This window comes from Schistocerca nitens, chromosome 4 (assembly GCF_023898315.1).
Source record: "Schistocerca nitens isolate TAMUIC-IGC-003100 chromosome 4, iqSchNite1.1, whole genome shotgun sequence".
NCBI lineage: Eukaryota > Metazoa > Arthropoda > Insecta > Orthoptera > Acrididae > Schistocerca > Schistocerca nitens.
The window spans coordinates 647,284,135-647,302,814 of NC_064617.1; the positions used below are offsets into that span (position 1 = coordinate 647,284,135).

The following is an 18,680-nucleotide window of genomic DNA, read 5'->3' on the forward strand; positions in this document are numbered from 1 at the left end:
ATGGGCAGAGAGAGAGACGAACACTGTCTGTCGGAGTGTGCAGGGACTATACTGCCAATATCTCAGTGTCAGGAGGTTATGGGGCGGGGAGGTGGGGAAAAAAGGAGAGGAGTGAGGAAAGACGTGTGGATGTTTTGACAGAGGGCTGCAAATAAACAGGGTGGGAGATGAGAATGGGGACGAGATGACATCACAGGGAGGGTGGTGACAGTATGCTACCATAGGTTGAGGACGGAATAATTATGAGAGCAGGGAGTGTGTTGTAAGACAAACTCCCATCCAACATAAACTCCAACCCCTGCTTAAAGCCTTATGTCCCTTCCAGAACATCTCCCCTGAATCCATTTCCATCCTTACTCCTATGACACCCTGGTTCTACATTCTCCCCAAAATCCACAAACCCAACAATCCTCGACCCCCCATTGTGGCTGGTCATTGTGCCCCATTGAAAGAATTTCATTCAGAGTTGACACAAGACTTCCATACAATTCAACAACTTCTTTCACCGACTATCCACCATCCCTATCCCTTACCTTCTGGATCCCTACTCGTCACTGTTGACACCATCTCCCTATACACCAACATCCCTCAGGCACATGGTCTTACTGCTACTGAACACTACCTTTCCCAACGAACTTCAGACTCCAAACCCAGTACCTCATTCCTCATAGACCTAAGTAACTTTATCCTAACCCACAAGTACTTCTCATTTGAAGGCGAGGTATATAAATGTGCCATGGGCACGTGCGTGGCACCCTCCTATGCCAACCTTTTTATGGGCCTTCTAGAGGAGGCCTCCCAAATCACCAAACCTCTAGTCTGGTTCAGTTTCATTGATGATATATTCATGATCTGGACTCAGACCAAGACTCCCTATCTTCGTTTCTTCACAACCTCAACACCTTCTCTCCACTCTGTTTCATGTGATCCTCTTCAACCCAATGTACAGCCTTCCTAGATATTGACTGTCTCCTCTCTGATAGCTCCATCTGCAGCTCTGTCCACATTAAACCTACTAACCACCAACAGTACCTGCATTTTGACAGCTGTCATCCCTTTCACACCAAAAAATCCCTCCCATACATCCTGGCCATCCGGGCATGATGTATCTGCAGTGCCAAAAACTCCCTTGCTCAGTGTGCTGAGGGTCTCACCCATGCTCTATCTCCCAGATCTAGTCCACAAACAGATCTCCCATGTCATTTCTCCTCACACCCCCCATCCTCCCACCATCCCCAAGAACCAGCCACAAAGGAGTGTCTCCTTCATCACTCAGAAGCACCCCAGACTGGAACAACTGAGCCACATCCTTTGCCAGGGCTTTGATTACCTATCGTCATGCCTTGAAATGAAGGACATCCAACCCAAGTTACTTCCCATCCCTCCTAAAGTGGTGTTCCGTTGCCCACCGAACCTCCACAACATCCTAGTCCATCCGTAAGCCATTCCCAATCCCAACCCCTTGTCAGAAGGATCATATCCCTGCTTAATCCACTTACCTAGCACTTCTTATTCCAGTCCTCTCACAGGTTTATCCTACCACATCAGGCCACATGTGAAACAGCCATGTCATTTACCAGCTCTACTGCAATCATCACACAGCTTTTTATATTGGTATGACCACCAACCAGCTATCCAGCAGGATGAACAGTGACCGCCAGATTGTGGCCAAGAACAAAGTAGACCACCCTGTGGCACAATATGCAGCTGAACACAACACTTGATTTCAGTGGATGCTTCACAGTCCAAGCCATCTGGATCCTTTTCTCCACCAAGAGCTTTTCTGAACTGCACATACGGGAGTTTTCCACTCTCATAATTTCCCGGCTTCCAACTTAAGCTTAGTTTACATGACGACACTAGGTTGCAGGCAACTGCGCTACTGGCCACTGTGATGCGCGCTGTGCATTTGCGCAACTTGCTGGTGAAACTAAACACTTTCAGCGTGTTCCAACTTTGGCGACACTAGTTGCATGAGTTTTGAGGCTATGTGTGTTTGTAGAGTGTAGGCAAACTGAAATATGAAGTGGGGAACTGAGAATAATGTTCGCTTTTTGGATATCTGTGCTCTGCATAGGTTTTTGTTGTATTTCAGTGATGCTGATTACAAAAACGAGCAAAATATTGCTGCTGCTGAGACATTCATGTGCGATCATAACATAGATGGTTTGACAATATCTGAGCTGCAGGGTAAAATTTTTTGAGTTAAGAGTACATATAGGGGCTACAACTGAATTAAGAAAAATACAAGCAAGTGTAATTCTAGCTGTTGCAATGCTCTCGTCTACAAGACTAAAATCCCATCATTTGAGTTGGCCAACAAGAGGGAAGGCTATACAAATTCAAGAAGCTGCATTCTTTTTTCAATATTCGTCTATTTAAAACATCGCAGCAATGCTGCCCATTCACATATGTTAGAATTTTGAAATACTGCCACTTTACAGCTCTATCTTCAAGAGAGTAGTTTACAAACCATTCTCTTCTTAATGCAGCCTGCTTCGAACAATTATTGTTGCTAATGTTAATAATTATTACTGTTAATGTTAATAATTATTGGTGTTAATGAAATAGTGACATCACCAACTAAAACTGTATCTTTTAGCGTGCCGAGTGTTGATTGTAATGCATGCAATATGATGTGTAATTTCAGTTCTGGCGACAATACTTCATGCATTACAGTACCTTATTTCCTTATTGCATAATTAACTCAATTTAGAACAAACGTGAACAGTTCTGTTGACATTCTAAGATAATTAAAAGAACTTCTTGGATCTTCCGTTATAAATTATTTCAGCAAGGATGCTGAGCAACCTAGCTGTCATCTTTTCTTCATCCAGTCAAGAATCGAAACACGTTTCTTATTTTTTTCTTATGCAGCGATTTCACACAACAAGCTTTAACTCCATCACAACTCGTGCGATGTGCAGCTGCCAAAACTTTCATTTCAGACACGACTCAGGGACCAACAAAATGACAAAACTGAAGTGTATACTGGTGTCGCCATGTCTACAGTCATATATGAAACCACTTGCGTGCAACTCATTCCACGCAACGAGTGGCGCAACCCAATATTTGCGTGTAACCTGGGCTTGAGGTTACATACTGTCCCCACACCCTCCATCCAACAGTTTCCACCCCCTGTGTCACTCATCTCATCCCCATTCTCGTTAAAGTAAGTAGCAATCTGCCTTTTCCTACATTGTTGTTATTCCTGCTTGGAGTTTCCATTGTTGATTCCACTGTAAGAAGCAGGACCTCAGAGTCTTGGTAGGAAAAAAGAACACAGAGATGTCATTAACACTGTGCCAGTCTGTCTCTTCAAATCATTTCCCAAGCTTCTCAGGAAGATAATGTTTTCAGGGTTTGTCACCCGCATATACAACGCTAAGATATTTAGCTAATATTCATTTGAACGCCAAAGGGTCACTCTACTGGCGTATCTATTTTTATATTTGTAGAATCTGTAATGATGGTTTTTGATAATTTAATAACACAATTTGTAGTCTTCTGCAATTTTCTGAAGACATTTGATTCGGATAGGCATCACTTGCCTCTAGTTGATTAATGTGTAGTGAAAACATGCCAATTATTTCAGAAAAGCCTATTAACAAAGTATCAAGATCCTGTATTGTGGCAACTATACAGGTATTCTTCAGCCCCATGTATAAGGTGCCCATAAGCACCATGAAGACGAGATTAGTTGAATTACAGCATGCACACAAGCATTTAAGCAATAGTTCACTTAATGTGCAATTGGACTGTGAAGAAACCCAAAGATGAGGTACCAGGCTAGGTACTCTCCGCCATGCGCCTCAGAGTGATTTGAAGAGTATGTTTGTCATGCAGTAAGACACATGTAATGACAGAGGTATAAAGCTACATGTCTTTTTTTCTACTTCATTCTCTCTCTATCTCCCCCCCCACTCCCCCACCACACACACACACACACACACACACACACACACTTAGTGACCAATTTCCTGTATCAGTTCTTCCACATCCCAAGGGGCTCACCACTCTTTGGTGAATATGTGCTTGGCTACCAAGGGCCTCCAGCGTTTGCAGCATTGCTTCCTCCTCCTGTACTGCAAACCTATATTTTGACTATCTCTTACTTCCTGTGATTTTCCATCATATGGTTCTTTTGGTGCAGATCCTGCTCAAACTTGGTTCACAATTTTGGTCTTAATTTCTATTTTCACTCCCAACACTATCTTCACCCTCCATTAAGGTCCCCATTATTGGATCTTACCAGCCATCTTTTCCAAATTTTACGGAAGTGCTTGTTGTGGGGGGTCATCAAGTACCTGCACTATGTTAGCACCCTGACCATGCAGGGATCACAGTGTTGATGTCTGCGCTGCACACTCGTCTTGTATGCCACGGAGTACGTGCCCATTATGACCAGGGCACAGGGACTTCCAGCAATGGCTTATTGCAAGTAGCCATTGCTGTGGCTGGGTGGTGCCCATGGAGAGAGCACCCGTTTGATGTGGGTGGCACCATGATGGGATAGTTTGCATGTGAAGTGACTTAAACTTTCTCTCTCTGGTGGTCATTCAGCCCCAGCACTCACTTCAAATGGAAAGCCCTCATACGATGCAACAAAGTACGATCCCAACGAATTCCCTTTCCCTTGCCACGCCATGGAAGGAACACAGGACTTGTCAACAAGGAGCAATATCCTACCCCCAATACTTGGTCTATACCAGAACTGAAGGGAGCACCTTTTTGGCCACAAAGCATTTGTTTTTTTGTGGAAAACATTGAAGACAAATACAGGGAAATTGCAGATGATGAAGATTAAGATGAAGAGCAGTTCCTTCCTCATTAAAATGTCATCTCTTACCAAGTGCTGCTCTCTTGTGAAAAGTCGGGTGTCTTTCCCACGACTGTCACTCTCCTCAAGAGTCTCATTGTAGTCCATGGCGTCATCTTTCACTGTCATCTTCTTCTGCAATCTGACAATGATCTGTGGGCCAACTTAGAGCAACTGGGTGTGCACTTCATCCATCGTGTCCATGGGGGACCAAGGGAAAACAGAGTTGCAACCGGGGCCTTCATCTTGGCTTTCGAGGGTGATACGTTGCCTGAGAAAGTCAAGATGACGGTCTTCCGGTGTGATGTAAAACCCTGTGTTCCTCCTACTATGAGATCATTCAGGTATATGAAGTTCGGACATGTGTCTTCCCATTGCACTGCTATTGCTGTTTGCAATGATCGTGGGCATTAGCTGCACACAAACGATCCTTGTGTCCATCCCCCATCTGTGTAAACTGCAGCACACTCCACTCACCCTACTCACCAGATTTCAGGACTATAAGACGCTGGACAAGATCACATATCAAGAGCCCAGTAAAAAACCTATTAGTGTCTTAATCCTAGACAAATGACACACTCTTCCGCTACAGCTGCAACATTATCACCTTTCCTGTCAACAGTGCTTTCCTCTGTTGTGCCTCTTGCAGTGGGCCCTCAGAGCCATTCACTGATATGTGCACCTGTGGCGGTTTGGGCCATTCTGGTACTTCCACCACACCTACTTTGGGAGCATTGGCTTCCCACCTGCGGGGGACACTGGTCCCCACCTCCCAGCTGGAGGCACCTCATCCTCCTCCAGCTTCTCTAGCTGGTCCTTTGGGACTCTTTCCTTCCATGGTTCCTGCTGGTCCATAGCTAGATGCCAGTGGATGGTTGAAGGAACCACACTCTGCTGGCTGTCGGACTTCTCTTTCTTCCTATGTTTCTGAAACCAATTCAGAGAAACCTTCCTAGTTCTTGTCTTCTAAGGAGAAGAAGGACAGTAAGAAGTCTTCTAAGACAGAAAGTCTGGTGACCCCATGCCAATGGTCTCTGCATGTACTTCTTCTGTGTTCGCACAAGGTCGAGATGAAGGTGGCCCCTGAGGCACCAGATCTCTCCAGGCAAAGTGGTGCAGAACTTATGTCAGTGGATCACCTAACTCTCAACCAGTGGCAGTACAAGACCCTGAATCATAATATGACCCCTCATGGTCACTTCATGCACACACAGTATGCAGACTGTCTGATCGTCCAGTGGAATTGTCAAATTTTTCCACTACCTGGCTGAGGTATGACAGCTTTTAAGCACTTAACCTGCATTCTATAATGCCAGCTAGGAAACGTGGTTTCCAGCAACTTGGAACCCTCTGCTTCCAGTCTGCCGAGGTTATTTTGATAATTATACTGACTGTGAGAGGATATCAGGTGGAGTTCGTATGTATGTGCTGGTCTCTTATATACAGTGACCTTATGCCTCTTGATACATCTTTGGAGGCTGTGGCTGTTCAGGTAAGGGCATATCAGGATTTTACCATCAGTAATGTTTATGTCTCCTGATGATGTCATGTCCCAGGATGTACTGTCCGCATTACTCTCTCAGGTCCCCCCACCTTTCCTGGTCTGGGTGACTTCAACACTCATTACCCTTTATCCTGGTACACTGATCACTGGCCATGGTAAAGATTTCGAATCTTTACTGGCACACCTTTATCTTTGCCTCGTGAACTATGGTGCTACCACAAACTTCAGTGTGGCCCACAGAACTTAATTGGTCATTGATCTTTCCTTCTGCAGCCCAGATCGTCTACCATCTGTCCACTGGAGTTTCCATGATGACTTGTGTGGTAGTGACCACTTCCCGAACTTCCTGTCCCTCCCTCAGCATTGCTCCCGCAGATGCCCACCTGGATGGGTTCTCCAAAATTCTGATTTTGATGGGTTCACCTCTGCTGTCATCCTTAGCTCCCCATAAATCTGGAAAAAAATGCTACCACTGCTCCTTAAGATTCACAATTTGTTGCTTGAGGGTGGACGTAATCAAAGATATTTTTTTCTGTACCAAATAAGAAAACTGATGACAGTTTACAGAAGAGGAATAAGAGACACACACACACATTAACATTCAAAACATATTATTATGTAAAATATGGTAACTGATTGAAAAGTATTTAGCTATCATTGATGAGTATATGCATTCTGTTCTATTGTGTAGGCCACTAAGAATGAGTAATTTATTTTTACATTTTTTATGTTGCGTGGAGCTTGTGAGAAATATAACCTGCTTTTGTGGTTTCTTGATCCATTAATTTAAGCTGTTTACTTTCCTTGCTATTATAATCCTTCCTATTTATTGTTCTGTGGTTAGCACACTGGACTCGCATTCGGGAGGACGACGGTTCAATCCCGTCTCCGGCCATCCTGATTTAGGTTTTCCGTGATTTCCCTAAATCGTTTCAGGCAAATGCCGGGATGGTTCCTTTGAAAGGGCACGGCCGATTTCCTTCCCAATCCTTCCCTAACCCGAGCTTGCGCTCCGTCTCTAATGACCTCGTTGTCGATGGGACGTTAAACACTAACCACCACCACCACCATTTATTGTTCTGCAAATCTCTCCATCACAACGCACACAATAAACTTTCGAAATGAGAACAGTTTCGAACATGTAAGGATAGAATAATTGTTTTTATAAATCTTTGAAATGTTGTCTATAAGTCTGTCAAGAAGGGTTTTTTGCATGGCAGTTAACACCTCGGGTGAAAGCATTACCATCTATTCTGTATACGTGTTGGCTGGGATACCCTAAATTAGTAGGCACTATTACAAGTATTCGAGGTGAAAAAGTGTGGTTTTGCCGCTTACATGTCAGTCATGCAATGACGCCATACAGAGGTAAAGCTGGCATCAATGCAACAGTTGTTCAGAACACCACAGTACTTTAGTAGTCGTGATCCTATAGGAGATGGTGTGCCCTGCCTACTTTTGTCCTTTTTTAATATGTTTCTCTGTTCACTGCAAGGCTGAATTTTCAAGGATGATGTAATACAGTAAAAATTTTTCAACATGGAATCGCCAGGTACTAAAATGATTTTCCAAATTGTACAAATTCCTGGATTACACAGAACTCGCTAGGCTACATAAAATTTGTCAGGTATCATGCACAAAAGTATAAATCTGTAATTGCGCACATATTTACATATATTCACTCCTCCACAGTAGATGTCTGTGTACTGTATATTGCACAGAAGGACACTAGACTATTACACTAACTGATAAAATGATATGGCATTTCTGTATTGTTACTCTAACTTGTTGTTGTGTATACATACACATTATTCCCGTGCTTATTATCTTTACATTTCACATTTTTCACCAAATATCAAAGAGGAAAACCTATTTGAATTTCCTGTTCAAAATAGTTTTTTCTGTAGATGCCTCAAACTCCATATTTCCAAGCACTTTAGTGACTTTTGAGCCTCACTCTGCAACATGGGCCCAGACAAAGGTAAGTTTTTTTGCCCATGCATTTACGAACTGTTCCCACATTGCCTTGGTAATTTCTTCACTTAACATCTTCTGCGCCTTTCTTTTCATTTGTTCATCCTCTGTCATCCATTCATCCTGCATCTTATCCTTTTTTTCCAAAATATCATATATTTGTGTTTTATTGCATTTTGAATGTAACGGTATTTTGCACACAAAACTTTTTGTTCAACATCATGTTATCACTTAGAGTGAAACTGGCAGAAAATTGGAATACTTGTTCAACATCATGTTATCACTTAGAGTGAAACTGGCAGAAAATTGGAATACTTGAACTTACGGGGTAAAACCAATGTTTAACAGAACAATACCCACCTCTTTCACCTCGGAGATTGCAGCAGAGTGTTCTTAGGCACGCCACAGTGTGTCAGTAGTAATGCAATGTGTCAGTAGTAATGGACAACAAGAAACATGGACAAACAGAGGGCTCATGAGCGAAACTTGTCCTAGGTCGTACTGAAACTGTGCATAACATGTTTGTTGTGGCACAGAGCAACACAGTTTGATGTCCACACCCACAGTGTTGCACTGCGCTAAACCTCTTTTCTTGGTTTTGCACCATTTAACAGCGTTGTCAGGGCTGTACAGTATTTGTGTTAAAAATAGCGTCCTTGTAAAGTCCTGAATAACCTTGTAAAGTCCTGAATAACTAATGTATAATGTAATACAGTAATACTCTATAAGGTCTTATCCACATTATACAAAAATTATTAATTATGTCTTAAAATTTGCATTCCATTTCTGTGTTGATCACATTCCGATTTATATAAAAAAACTAGCATATAACAGTGTATTGAATGTGTTGGGACTGAAATACTTGTACAGTTTGGCCAGATTTCCAAATTATACACATTCTGCTTTGACCAAGCTATACTGTATTTACCAAGTGGATTGTTCTTCCAACAATGACCCACATGTACATTGCTTTACTTGTATTTATAAACAGTTCATTTTCACAGAATTTTTGATCCCAACTCATGTTCTTCCTAATTGTTGCCAACAGTGTACAGAGAGAGATAATTCATTTCCATTATAACATTGTCATCTGTTTATTTAGAAAGTGAGATAGAGAGAGAGAGAGAGAGAGAGAGAGAGAGAGGGAGAGAGAGAGAGAGAGAGGGAGAGAGACCTAGTTCTTACACTTCGAGGCAATTTTTGCTGAAAATTCAAAGCAAAAATTAACTAGCCTATTGTCCACTGTTTCCTTCCTATACCATTGTGACAGTTTCTGTGGCAAAACAAATATTCTCATGCATATACATGCTCAAAAGCATTGAAGTATAGGAACACTGTGGTGGTAACTTTCAGCAAAACACAAGAAAAATAAATTTATGTTCCCATCAAATGAAAAACAAATCATATAGTTACAATGTGATGATATTTGCTGTGGAAACAACTGTAACTAATTGCACAATGTACTAATCTACTACAGTGATTTTTCTGTTGGTTGCTTAGACTACCAGCTTCCTTTTTTGCCCTTGTAATAGTTCTATTTTTCTTACTGTTGCCTTATTTCAGGTAAATCTTGATGCAAAATCCATAGAGCATCTGAGATATTTTGAAGGTCTTTTAAGACCATTGATCGATACATATGCTATTAGTGCAGAAGTTCTGAGTCGCCTTGTAGGCCGGCAACTGCTCGAGAAGGAACTGGTTCAAGAAATTCTAGCAGAAATCAAAACACAGATTGACCTTGGTCACTGCTTCCATGGTAAGTTGTTCTTGATTTTAACTTGTGTGGAACCTGGAAAAACATGGCAAATCATTTTCTTCATAGTAATTTAGCTGTTGACTGAGTAGAGCTCTATTATAGATAAATCTGAGCTCTATTATAGATAAATCTTTCATGATAAAAATAGTGGCATATGACTCTGTGGTCCCTCCCAGCCCTGTGTCTCTGTTTGTACTTAGTGCATATTTTACACTCCATGAATTACTTTGTGTAATGTAAATTCCATACTTATGTCTCTAGGCAAATACTGAATATTACAGAGGCTATGAAGTGACTTATTGTTAATTATACCTGAAACCCAGAAGTGTCCGGAAGTCATCCTCAATACATATACTAAATCTGTTTTGTTCTATAGATGTTGTCAACTGTCATCATTAACTTCTTAATGATGGGCATCATGACTTTTCATCATACCAGTGTGACTCTAATAAGGTTTACTGCTTTCGAGCGCTAGTGCTAGGAGGTGCAGATTCTACAGGAAGCTACCAACACTTCTGTCACGGACTGTCATGTCCTAAGTGTTTTGGGTACTTCTTGAGTAACATAATATTTTTTTTATTTTTTTCTTCCATGAAGAAATTGTAGAAGTGTTTTGTGGTGTTGCGGATAAGTATGAGCTGGAAGGAAGCAGAAGAATGAAACCTGGTTCAACACAGAATCTTCTCCGTCAAGATAGCATCAAGCGGTTGCTGAGGTGTATGTACGCTTTCAACAAATGTATTAAACAGTGTCACATGGTCTCAGTCCATGAAATGCTGTGGGGGCAATTAGGATTTAATCCTGTGAAAAAGTCTGAGATTCATCCCAAGATGTTAGTGCACAGCATGGTGAACAAGAACTGTGTACCATTCTGCTATTCTCCCCTTGTTGACCAAATTCAGGGGGCCAATATGTGCTTCACCACTGAGATGAACAAATTACTTTTGTTGCAAGCTGCACAGCAGTACTGTGAGTTACCAGATTCATTTATGGTGGTTGATAATTTGCCTCTGTAGACGGCATTTTGGACAACTTCTGTTTAGAGGTGTAGTGTCAGATGTATTGACCACTAGACATGCACCACAAACAAGTTGTAGCAATATATCAGGCAAATAAGTATAGCAAGAGTGTAGTGATATCTGTATACAGAGTAGCGGTTTTGAACTTCCTTGCATCATCTGGACGAGCAGCTTTCAGTTGGAGCTTATCCCCAAAAATCAAAAATATATTACAGAACTGACATCCACTTCACAGTCAATATTTCCTTGATATAGCATTTTAACTGTTGAGAACAGATCCTAGCAGTAGGAATCAACCATTAGTCTTCTGTCCATGACACTGGAAATTTATTTAGTACTACACTTGTCAATGAAAGGAAGGAATATTAGGTTTTAACGTCCCATCAGTATTTATAATGTACACTTGCAGGTGGCAATCACCTTTCTCACTTGCAGTTGTCCACTATTATAGAAGAATTTGAAGTGAGGTTAATTAGGAAATAACTTTGTGTTGTCAGTGGCAATCCAAGTGTATTAATGAGCTGATCACTATCACAGAAATGTTACGTTTTTATTAGTGGTGTCTGGAAGAAAGAAGTACGTACTTGCAGTCCTTGGGGTATTAAACAATGTCACACATGCAGTGGAGCCTCATACTAGTGCTAACACTCAAGATGAAATTCTGCTGTCTGTTATTGTCATGCCGATAATTTATCAATCATTCCATATATACTGCACATTTGATGGTTCATTCATTGGCTAGGGCATGTCAAGTTCTCTTCAGCACATGACATTCTCACATCCACTCTGTAGTAATGGTTTTGGAAAACAAATTTTTAAAGTGAGGCTGTTATGCCTATGTTCAGTTTTTTTTTTTTTTCTCCCAATAAGGGTAGTGACCTCTCTGGCAATTCCCAGTAGTAGCGGTTAAATAAATCTATAGTAGCTGCAACAATGTGCTCATACATTTACAAAAAAATCGAAGATGCTATGAAAAGTTCTGAAAATGATACTAGCTGTCAAAGATATTTTATGATCAAAGAGCTAACAAATGTATCCAAACAGAAATGGCATAAACCGAAACTGTATGATTTTATGAAAATAAAATAAAATTAATAGTTGCTCATATCTTGGAATCATTCAGAAAATAGATAGTAATGATGGAACCAGTATAGAAAAAAACATAGACATGATAAAAAATGGTAAATCTATGTTACAATTTAACAATTCTTTTACAAAAATGTTTTAATGTTTAGATTGCATTTATATAAGACAGTTACACTGCAGTATGATCAGTAGTTTCAGTTGTAAGTGACAACCATCTTCAGATCTATGAACAAGGAAACTACAAAAAAATTCCTTAGAAAAGCCTCTTTATATTCAAGGAAAAAATGTTGGCAGAAAACACAAAATCAAGGTTGAAACCTACTACTTCAGTAAAAAATGGCAGCATGTAAAATTTTAGGTAAAAGCTATTCTATATCCTTTACTAGGATACAGATTAACTGACTTGTTTTTCAAGGAGTTCTTTGCAGGATGGGGGAGTGGCTATGTACGTAAAAAACAGTTTTCCTTTTGAGTCCGTAGACCTATCATGGCACTGCACTGAACAGATATTTGAATTTTGTGCAGGGTCAGTTGAGTTTAGTCAAACTCAACTCTTACTTCAGAGCATTTCTGCTCAAGGTTGATAGGGTTCTTGATTCACTTTGTAGGAAGTACCAGAAATTAGTTATATGTGGTGACTTCAGTATTAATTTTGTATATGATTGTGCAAGATAAAGGATGTTGTTAGATCTCCTAAATTCATATGATCTGATGCAGACTGTGTTTTTTTTTCCGACTAGGGTGCAGGGGAACAGTGGCACAGCCATAGACAATATTTTTATTCATTCTTCATTACTAGATGGGCATTCTGTTAGTAAAAGCGTGAATGGCCTTTCAGACCATGATGCACAAATTATAACACTAAAAGGCTTTTGTATTCAAACAGATGTCACATGTAATTACAAACTATGTCGGAAAGTTAATCCAACAGCAATAGAGAGTTTTATAAGCTTTGTCAAGGAACAAGAGAGGCAGGTGCCGATAACATAGATGATAAATATAATACTTTCCTTAACACACTTCTCATGCGCTTTGAGAGTTACTTTCCATTAGAACGTTCTAAACAAGGTACTAGCAGTAATAGGCAGCCCACGTGGCTACTAGTGGGATAAGGATATTGTGTAGAACAAAGCGGGAATTACATCAAAATGTTAGAAGTAGTAACAATCAAACTGCAGTAGCCCATTACAAACACTATTGTAAGGTGCTTAAAATTTTATTAGGAAGGCAAAGAGTATGTGGTATGCAAAGAGAATAGCTAATTCACAGGATAAAATTAAAACCATATGGTCAGTTGTGAAGGAAGTGTCTGCTCAGCAGCACAAGGTCAACGATATAAAGTCAGTTCGCAGCAAAAATATTTCTGTTACCGATAAATCGGGTACCGTACATGTACAGTATTTAACAATCATTTTCTTAGCATTGCTGGTGAATTTAATAAAAATTTAGCTTCTACAGGGAAATGTCTTTCCGAAATTGATGTCTTAAATACTCCTCTGTGATACATACAAGAGGGCGATTGAGTCAGTAATTAAATCACTGAAGACTGAGGACTCTAGTGGTTATGATGGAGTGCCTAGCAGAATATTAAAGTACTGCACCGCACATGTTAGCCCTGTATTTAGCTATATTTGTAATTTTTCCTTTAGGAATTGTCAGTTTCCTGAGTGATTAAAGTACTCAGCAGTAAAGCCACTTTACAAAAGGGAGAATAGGATAATGTAGACAATTTTAGACCTATTTCTATGCCATCAGTGTTTGCTAAAGTTATTGAAAAGGCTGTGTATGTAAGGAAAATTGATTATTTTATATCACAAGTTCGGCTTTAGAAGTCATTTAACAACTGAAAATGCTATATTCTCTTTTTTCTGTGAGGTACTGGATGGGTTAAATAAAATGTTTTGAATGCTAGGCATATTTTTTTTTAATTTAACTAAGGCATTTGATTGTGTTGATGACAAAATATTGCTCCAGAAGTTGGACCATTATAAAATACCAAGAGTAGCTCACAAAATAGCAACAGAGAGCGAAAGTCATTATTCACAATGTTGGGAATGGTTGTAATGTGGGGTGTGAGTGGGGTACTGTCAAGTGGGGGTTGCCCAGGGATCAGTGTTGGGGCCGCTCCTGTTCCTTATTTATATAAATGATATTATTTTGGGCAACTCTAAAATATTTCTGTTTGCTGATAACACTAGCTTGGTAGTAAAGGATGTTGTGTGCAACATTGGTTCAGTTTCAAATAGTGTAGTCCATGACCTAAGTTCATGGCTTGTAGAAAATAAACTAATGCTAAATCACAGTAAGGCTCAGTTTTTACAGTTTCTAACACGCAATTCAACAAAACCTGACATTTTAATTTCTTAGAATGGGCTTATGATCAATGAAACTGAAAAGTTCAAATTTCTTGTTATTCTGATAGATAGTAAACTGTTGTGGAAAGCCCACATTCAGGATCTTGTTCAAAGACTTAATGCTGCCATTTTTATTATTCAAATAGTATCTGAAGTGAGTGATCGTTCAATGCAAAAATTAGTCTCCTTTGGTTATTTTCTTCACTTATGCCGCATGGTAGTGTATTCTGGGATAACTCTTCCAATTCTAAAAGAATATTTTTGGCTCAGAAATGGGTAAGTTCGGGCAATAAGTGGTGTAAGGCCACAAAACTCTTGTCAGCCTCTGTTCACAAGTCTGAGTATTTTGACATTGGCCTCTCAGTATATATATTCCTTACTGTAATTTCTTGTTAACAGTATTAGCTTATTCCCAAGAATAAGCAGCTTTCACTCAGTTAAATTTAGCAGAAATCAAACCTGCATTTGGATCGGATTTCCTCAATTCTTGTGCAGGAAGGTGTGCAGTATACTGCTGCATCCATTTTCAAAAAGCTGTCAGTCGATTTCGAAAGTGCTTCCAAATCGAAACTGAGGAGTTCCCTAACGGGTCACTCCTTCTATTCTGTTGAGATTTCCTTGAAAAAGTAACCTGAGTCTTATTGTATTGTTGATTGTGTGTACTTAAATGTATGGATTGACTTTTTTTGGGTTCATAAACATTTTATTTTTATCTGTTATTACTTTTATGTTGTAATTTCCTGTATTGGCATGTTCCATGATGTTGTAGATTTGGTCCTCAATTTTATCTTAGAGAACTTGACGTGTAAATAAAATTTAAAAAAATGAATTTGCATCACAGTCAGTGTGGGTTCAACATAAATTGGATGTTTGTTTGCTAACAGCAGAAACAAAACTGAGCCAACCAAACTGTAGGAATACACAAAAACAACAAATAGAAATTTCTTCCATACCAAATAACCATTAAAAAATATGGAAATGGCAGAAGGAGATGTCATTCCAAAACCATATAAATATCATTCATAGTAAAAATGTCAACATACCATGTACAGAATAAATATCCTTATGTAACTCGTATTTGAAAATGAACACATGAGATTCCAGTGTAACAGCGATAATTTAAAAATATACAATACTTGTAACAGAATCAAGTTGAATGAAGTTCGTGTATCAGTAGAAATCACATCAATCATTAACTTGCATTTGTATGAAAGGCAGTTTCAGTGAAAAAAAAAACTTTTATGTAATGGCACAAAATTTGAGAGTGGCTCCTACATCTGTAGGAAATGAAACAGACTATATATAGTAAATAGTAGAAAATGAAACTGTAAGTTAAAAGCAGAAACAAAACTAAGTGGAAGAACATACCCTGGTTGATAAAATCATAGTCAGTTATAATTTTATAATTACATGAAGGTCACTTTCTCTATTCCTGGGAACATCAGTTATTGTGGTATATATCAGTGAAAAAAATATGTTTTTGAAAAGTGTAATATAATTTTATGAATAAAAAAATCTACTCAACAAGGGGCAGCAGGAGCAAATGCATATAAAAAATAAGGAAATAAATAAGTTTTTGGAGCCAGTGGTGCCTTCTGGCAGAAGGGTTGAAGGGGAAGGAAGAGGGATGAAGGAAAAGGACTGGCAAGGCTTAGGAAATAGGGAGAGTTATGGGAGAGTCACGCAGGAGCCTGCGTCATGGGAGCCACACCACACAGGGCAAGAAGGAAAGACTGACTGTCGAGGACTGCATAGGATGAGATCTGTAAACTTGAGTGCTTAAAGGTGGAGGATAAGGAAATAAGCAAGACAGAAGTTATTGACAAAACATTGTGAAAAAGGTAATAAGAGCAGAAAGCTAAGTGCATTATACATGGTAGATGGCAGGGGGTGGGGGTGACACATGAGAAAATAAAAGATACAGGAAACAAGGAAATGAAAAGGGAGTGACGTAAGAAAGAGTTACTGAAAAGAAGTGCTTAGCCTGAAGAAATTAAATTAAGCCAGGTAGATGAACCAAGGACATGCTGTAACCCTAGTTCCCACCGGCGTAGTTCAAGAAACTGGTGTCGAGGGAGAAGCAGATTCCACATGAGGTGAATTAGGCACTGAGGTTTGTCAGGCACAAGGTTGGTGTAAGTGGTGATAGGAGAGTGCATAGGGCATGTTTTTCAGCAGGGACGGTCACGGGGTAGAAGCCATAGGGCAGGGAAATGGGAGCAGAAGGAGCATAGTGTCTGACCAGGATTTTGCGGAGATTGGAGGAGTAACGAAAAGCTATTGTAGATGTGGTGTGCAAAATGTCGGACAGAATTAACCTCATTTCAAAAGATGACAGTAGGGAGTCTTAGTCTTGTCAAAGTGCTGATTAACAATTTTAAAAAATTAGCTGATTAATACATTGAAGACCAGGATAGTACTGATTGGTCTGCATCAGAAAAAATAGGTTTTCCTTGAATGCCAAGGCTGTATGGGAGTGAACATTTGATGTGGAATGGATGGTGACTGTCAAAATATAGATCTGTTGTTTGTTAGTAGGTCTAATATAAACAGAAGTGTATAGCTGACATTTGGTGAGGATGAGGCCAGCTTCAAGGAAAGCAGCTGTTGAGGGTTAAATAAATACTCTCTTTGTAGTGTATTAATCTTTGTTTTTTATATCTCTGACTAGTAACATAAATGCGCTGCTTCTGGGACTTAGAATTGATGGGAATGAAAGAACAACAAGAACGATCACTCTTTCTGAAACAGGCTGCTATTTTGCTGAACCTCCATGATAGGTTCCAAATGACGGAAGACAAGATGGTAGTTTCATTACTAAGAAAGAAAGATATGATCCTTTATTCAAATCCTTGCAATGCAAAAAGATGTTTTACTTCATTTCAAAGAAAATTTTCTAGTAACATTCATTTTCGTGAAATGTATTACTCACAGGGTGTTGCTTTAAGTCTGGGAATTACAAAATGGAGAATTGTGTTTGATGCTTCATCACGAGAAAATGATTCACTGTCATTTAATGACACACTAAATTCAGGACTGAATTTGTTGCCTGAAATACTGTCAACCTTAATTTATTTCAAGATACTATAATTTATAGATTTACACATTTACCTTTTGGCTTCACATGCAGCCTATTTCTGCTATCTGCAGCATTGCATGAATTGGCTGTAAGGTTTAAATACATTAATCCTGTTGCAGTAGAACTTATATACAAAACCTCTTTTCTGGGCGACTTTGTTGCTAGCTATGAGGATGAAAATATGGTCACATCTGTGTAATAACAGGTGACAGATCTGTTGTAACAAGTAAAATGTCCAGTGGCAGAATGGGCTACAATTTCTAATATACTAAAGGGCATATGAAAAACAGAAGGGTGATCAGTTACAGAACATAACACAGCCTTAGGCATCAACTGGGATACGGAATCAGGATCTGGCAAGTTGGCGCAGTGGTTAGCACACTGGACTCTCATTCGGGCGGATGACGGTTCAAATCTGCGTCCAGCCATCCTGATTGTGTGATTTTCTTAAGTCACATTGCTGGGATGGTTCCCTTGGAAGGGCATGGCCAACTTCTTTCGCCATCCTTACTTAACCCACTGGGACCAATGACCTTGCTGTTTGGTCCCCTCTCCCAAGTCAACCAACCAACTGGAATCAGATTCAGTCCTCTTCGATCACCATCTCATTACCAATAAATTAGAAAATGGACTCACAACTAATGCTCAATTACTGCACACGACAGCGAAATTTTATGATCCTCTTGGCATCTTTTCACCAATATCCTTAACAGGAAAAATCCTCTTTCGAGGTACATGGTGTAAAGGCATACATGGGGATGAGATCTTACCTCCAGATTTAGCCCCTGTATAGATGTTTTGGACATTACGACTCACTCATCTGCAATCATTGATAGTACTTAGATGATAGGCATGCACGGTCAAAAAACTGCAAATTTCACAAATTCACATTTTTTGTGATGTCTCAGAAAGGACATATGGAGCAGTGCTGTACATTCAATCGTACGATACCAAGAATACATTTGTCTGTTTAGTTGCAGAGTTTCTTCTATCAAAAGGGTAATGCTTCCACGGCTGGAATTACTAGCTGCCCCATTGAATTCACGCCTTCTGAGATATTTCTGCCAGGCTGCCAGATTTATTTAACAT

General features: G+C 39.7%; 1 protein-coding gene across 4 annotated transcripts in view; it reads left to right on the forward strand.

The window, feature by feature from the left end:
* LOC126251523 (glycerol-3-phosphate acyltransferase 1, mitochondrial) overlaps positions 1-18,680 on the forward strand; it is a 386,686-nt gene that overhangs the window by 361,345 nt on the left and 6,661 nt on the right. For all 4 annotated transcript variants that reach the window (XM_049952007.1, XM_049952006.1, XM_049952008.1 and 1 more), the window contains one exon: positions 9,861-10,053. In XM_049952007.1, the coding sequence (XP_049807964.1) occupies positions 9,861-10,053 (193 nt within the window). The remainder of the gene's footprint in view (positions 1-9,860; positions 10,054-18,680) is intronic.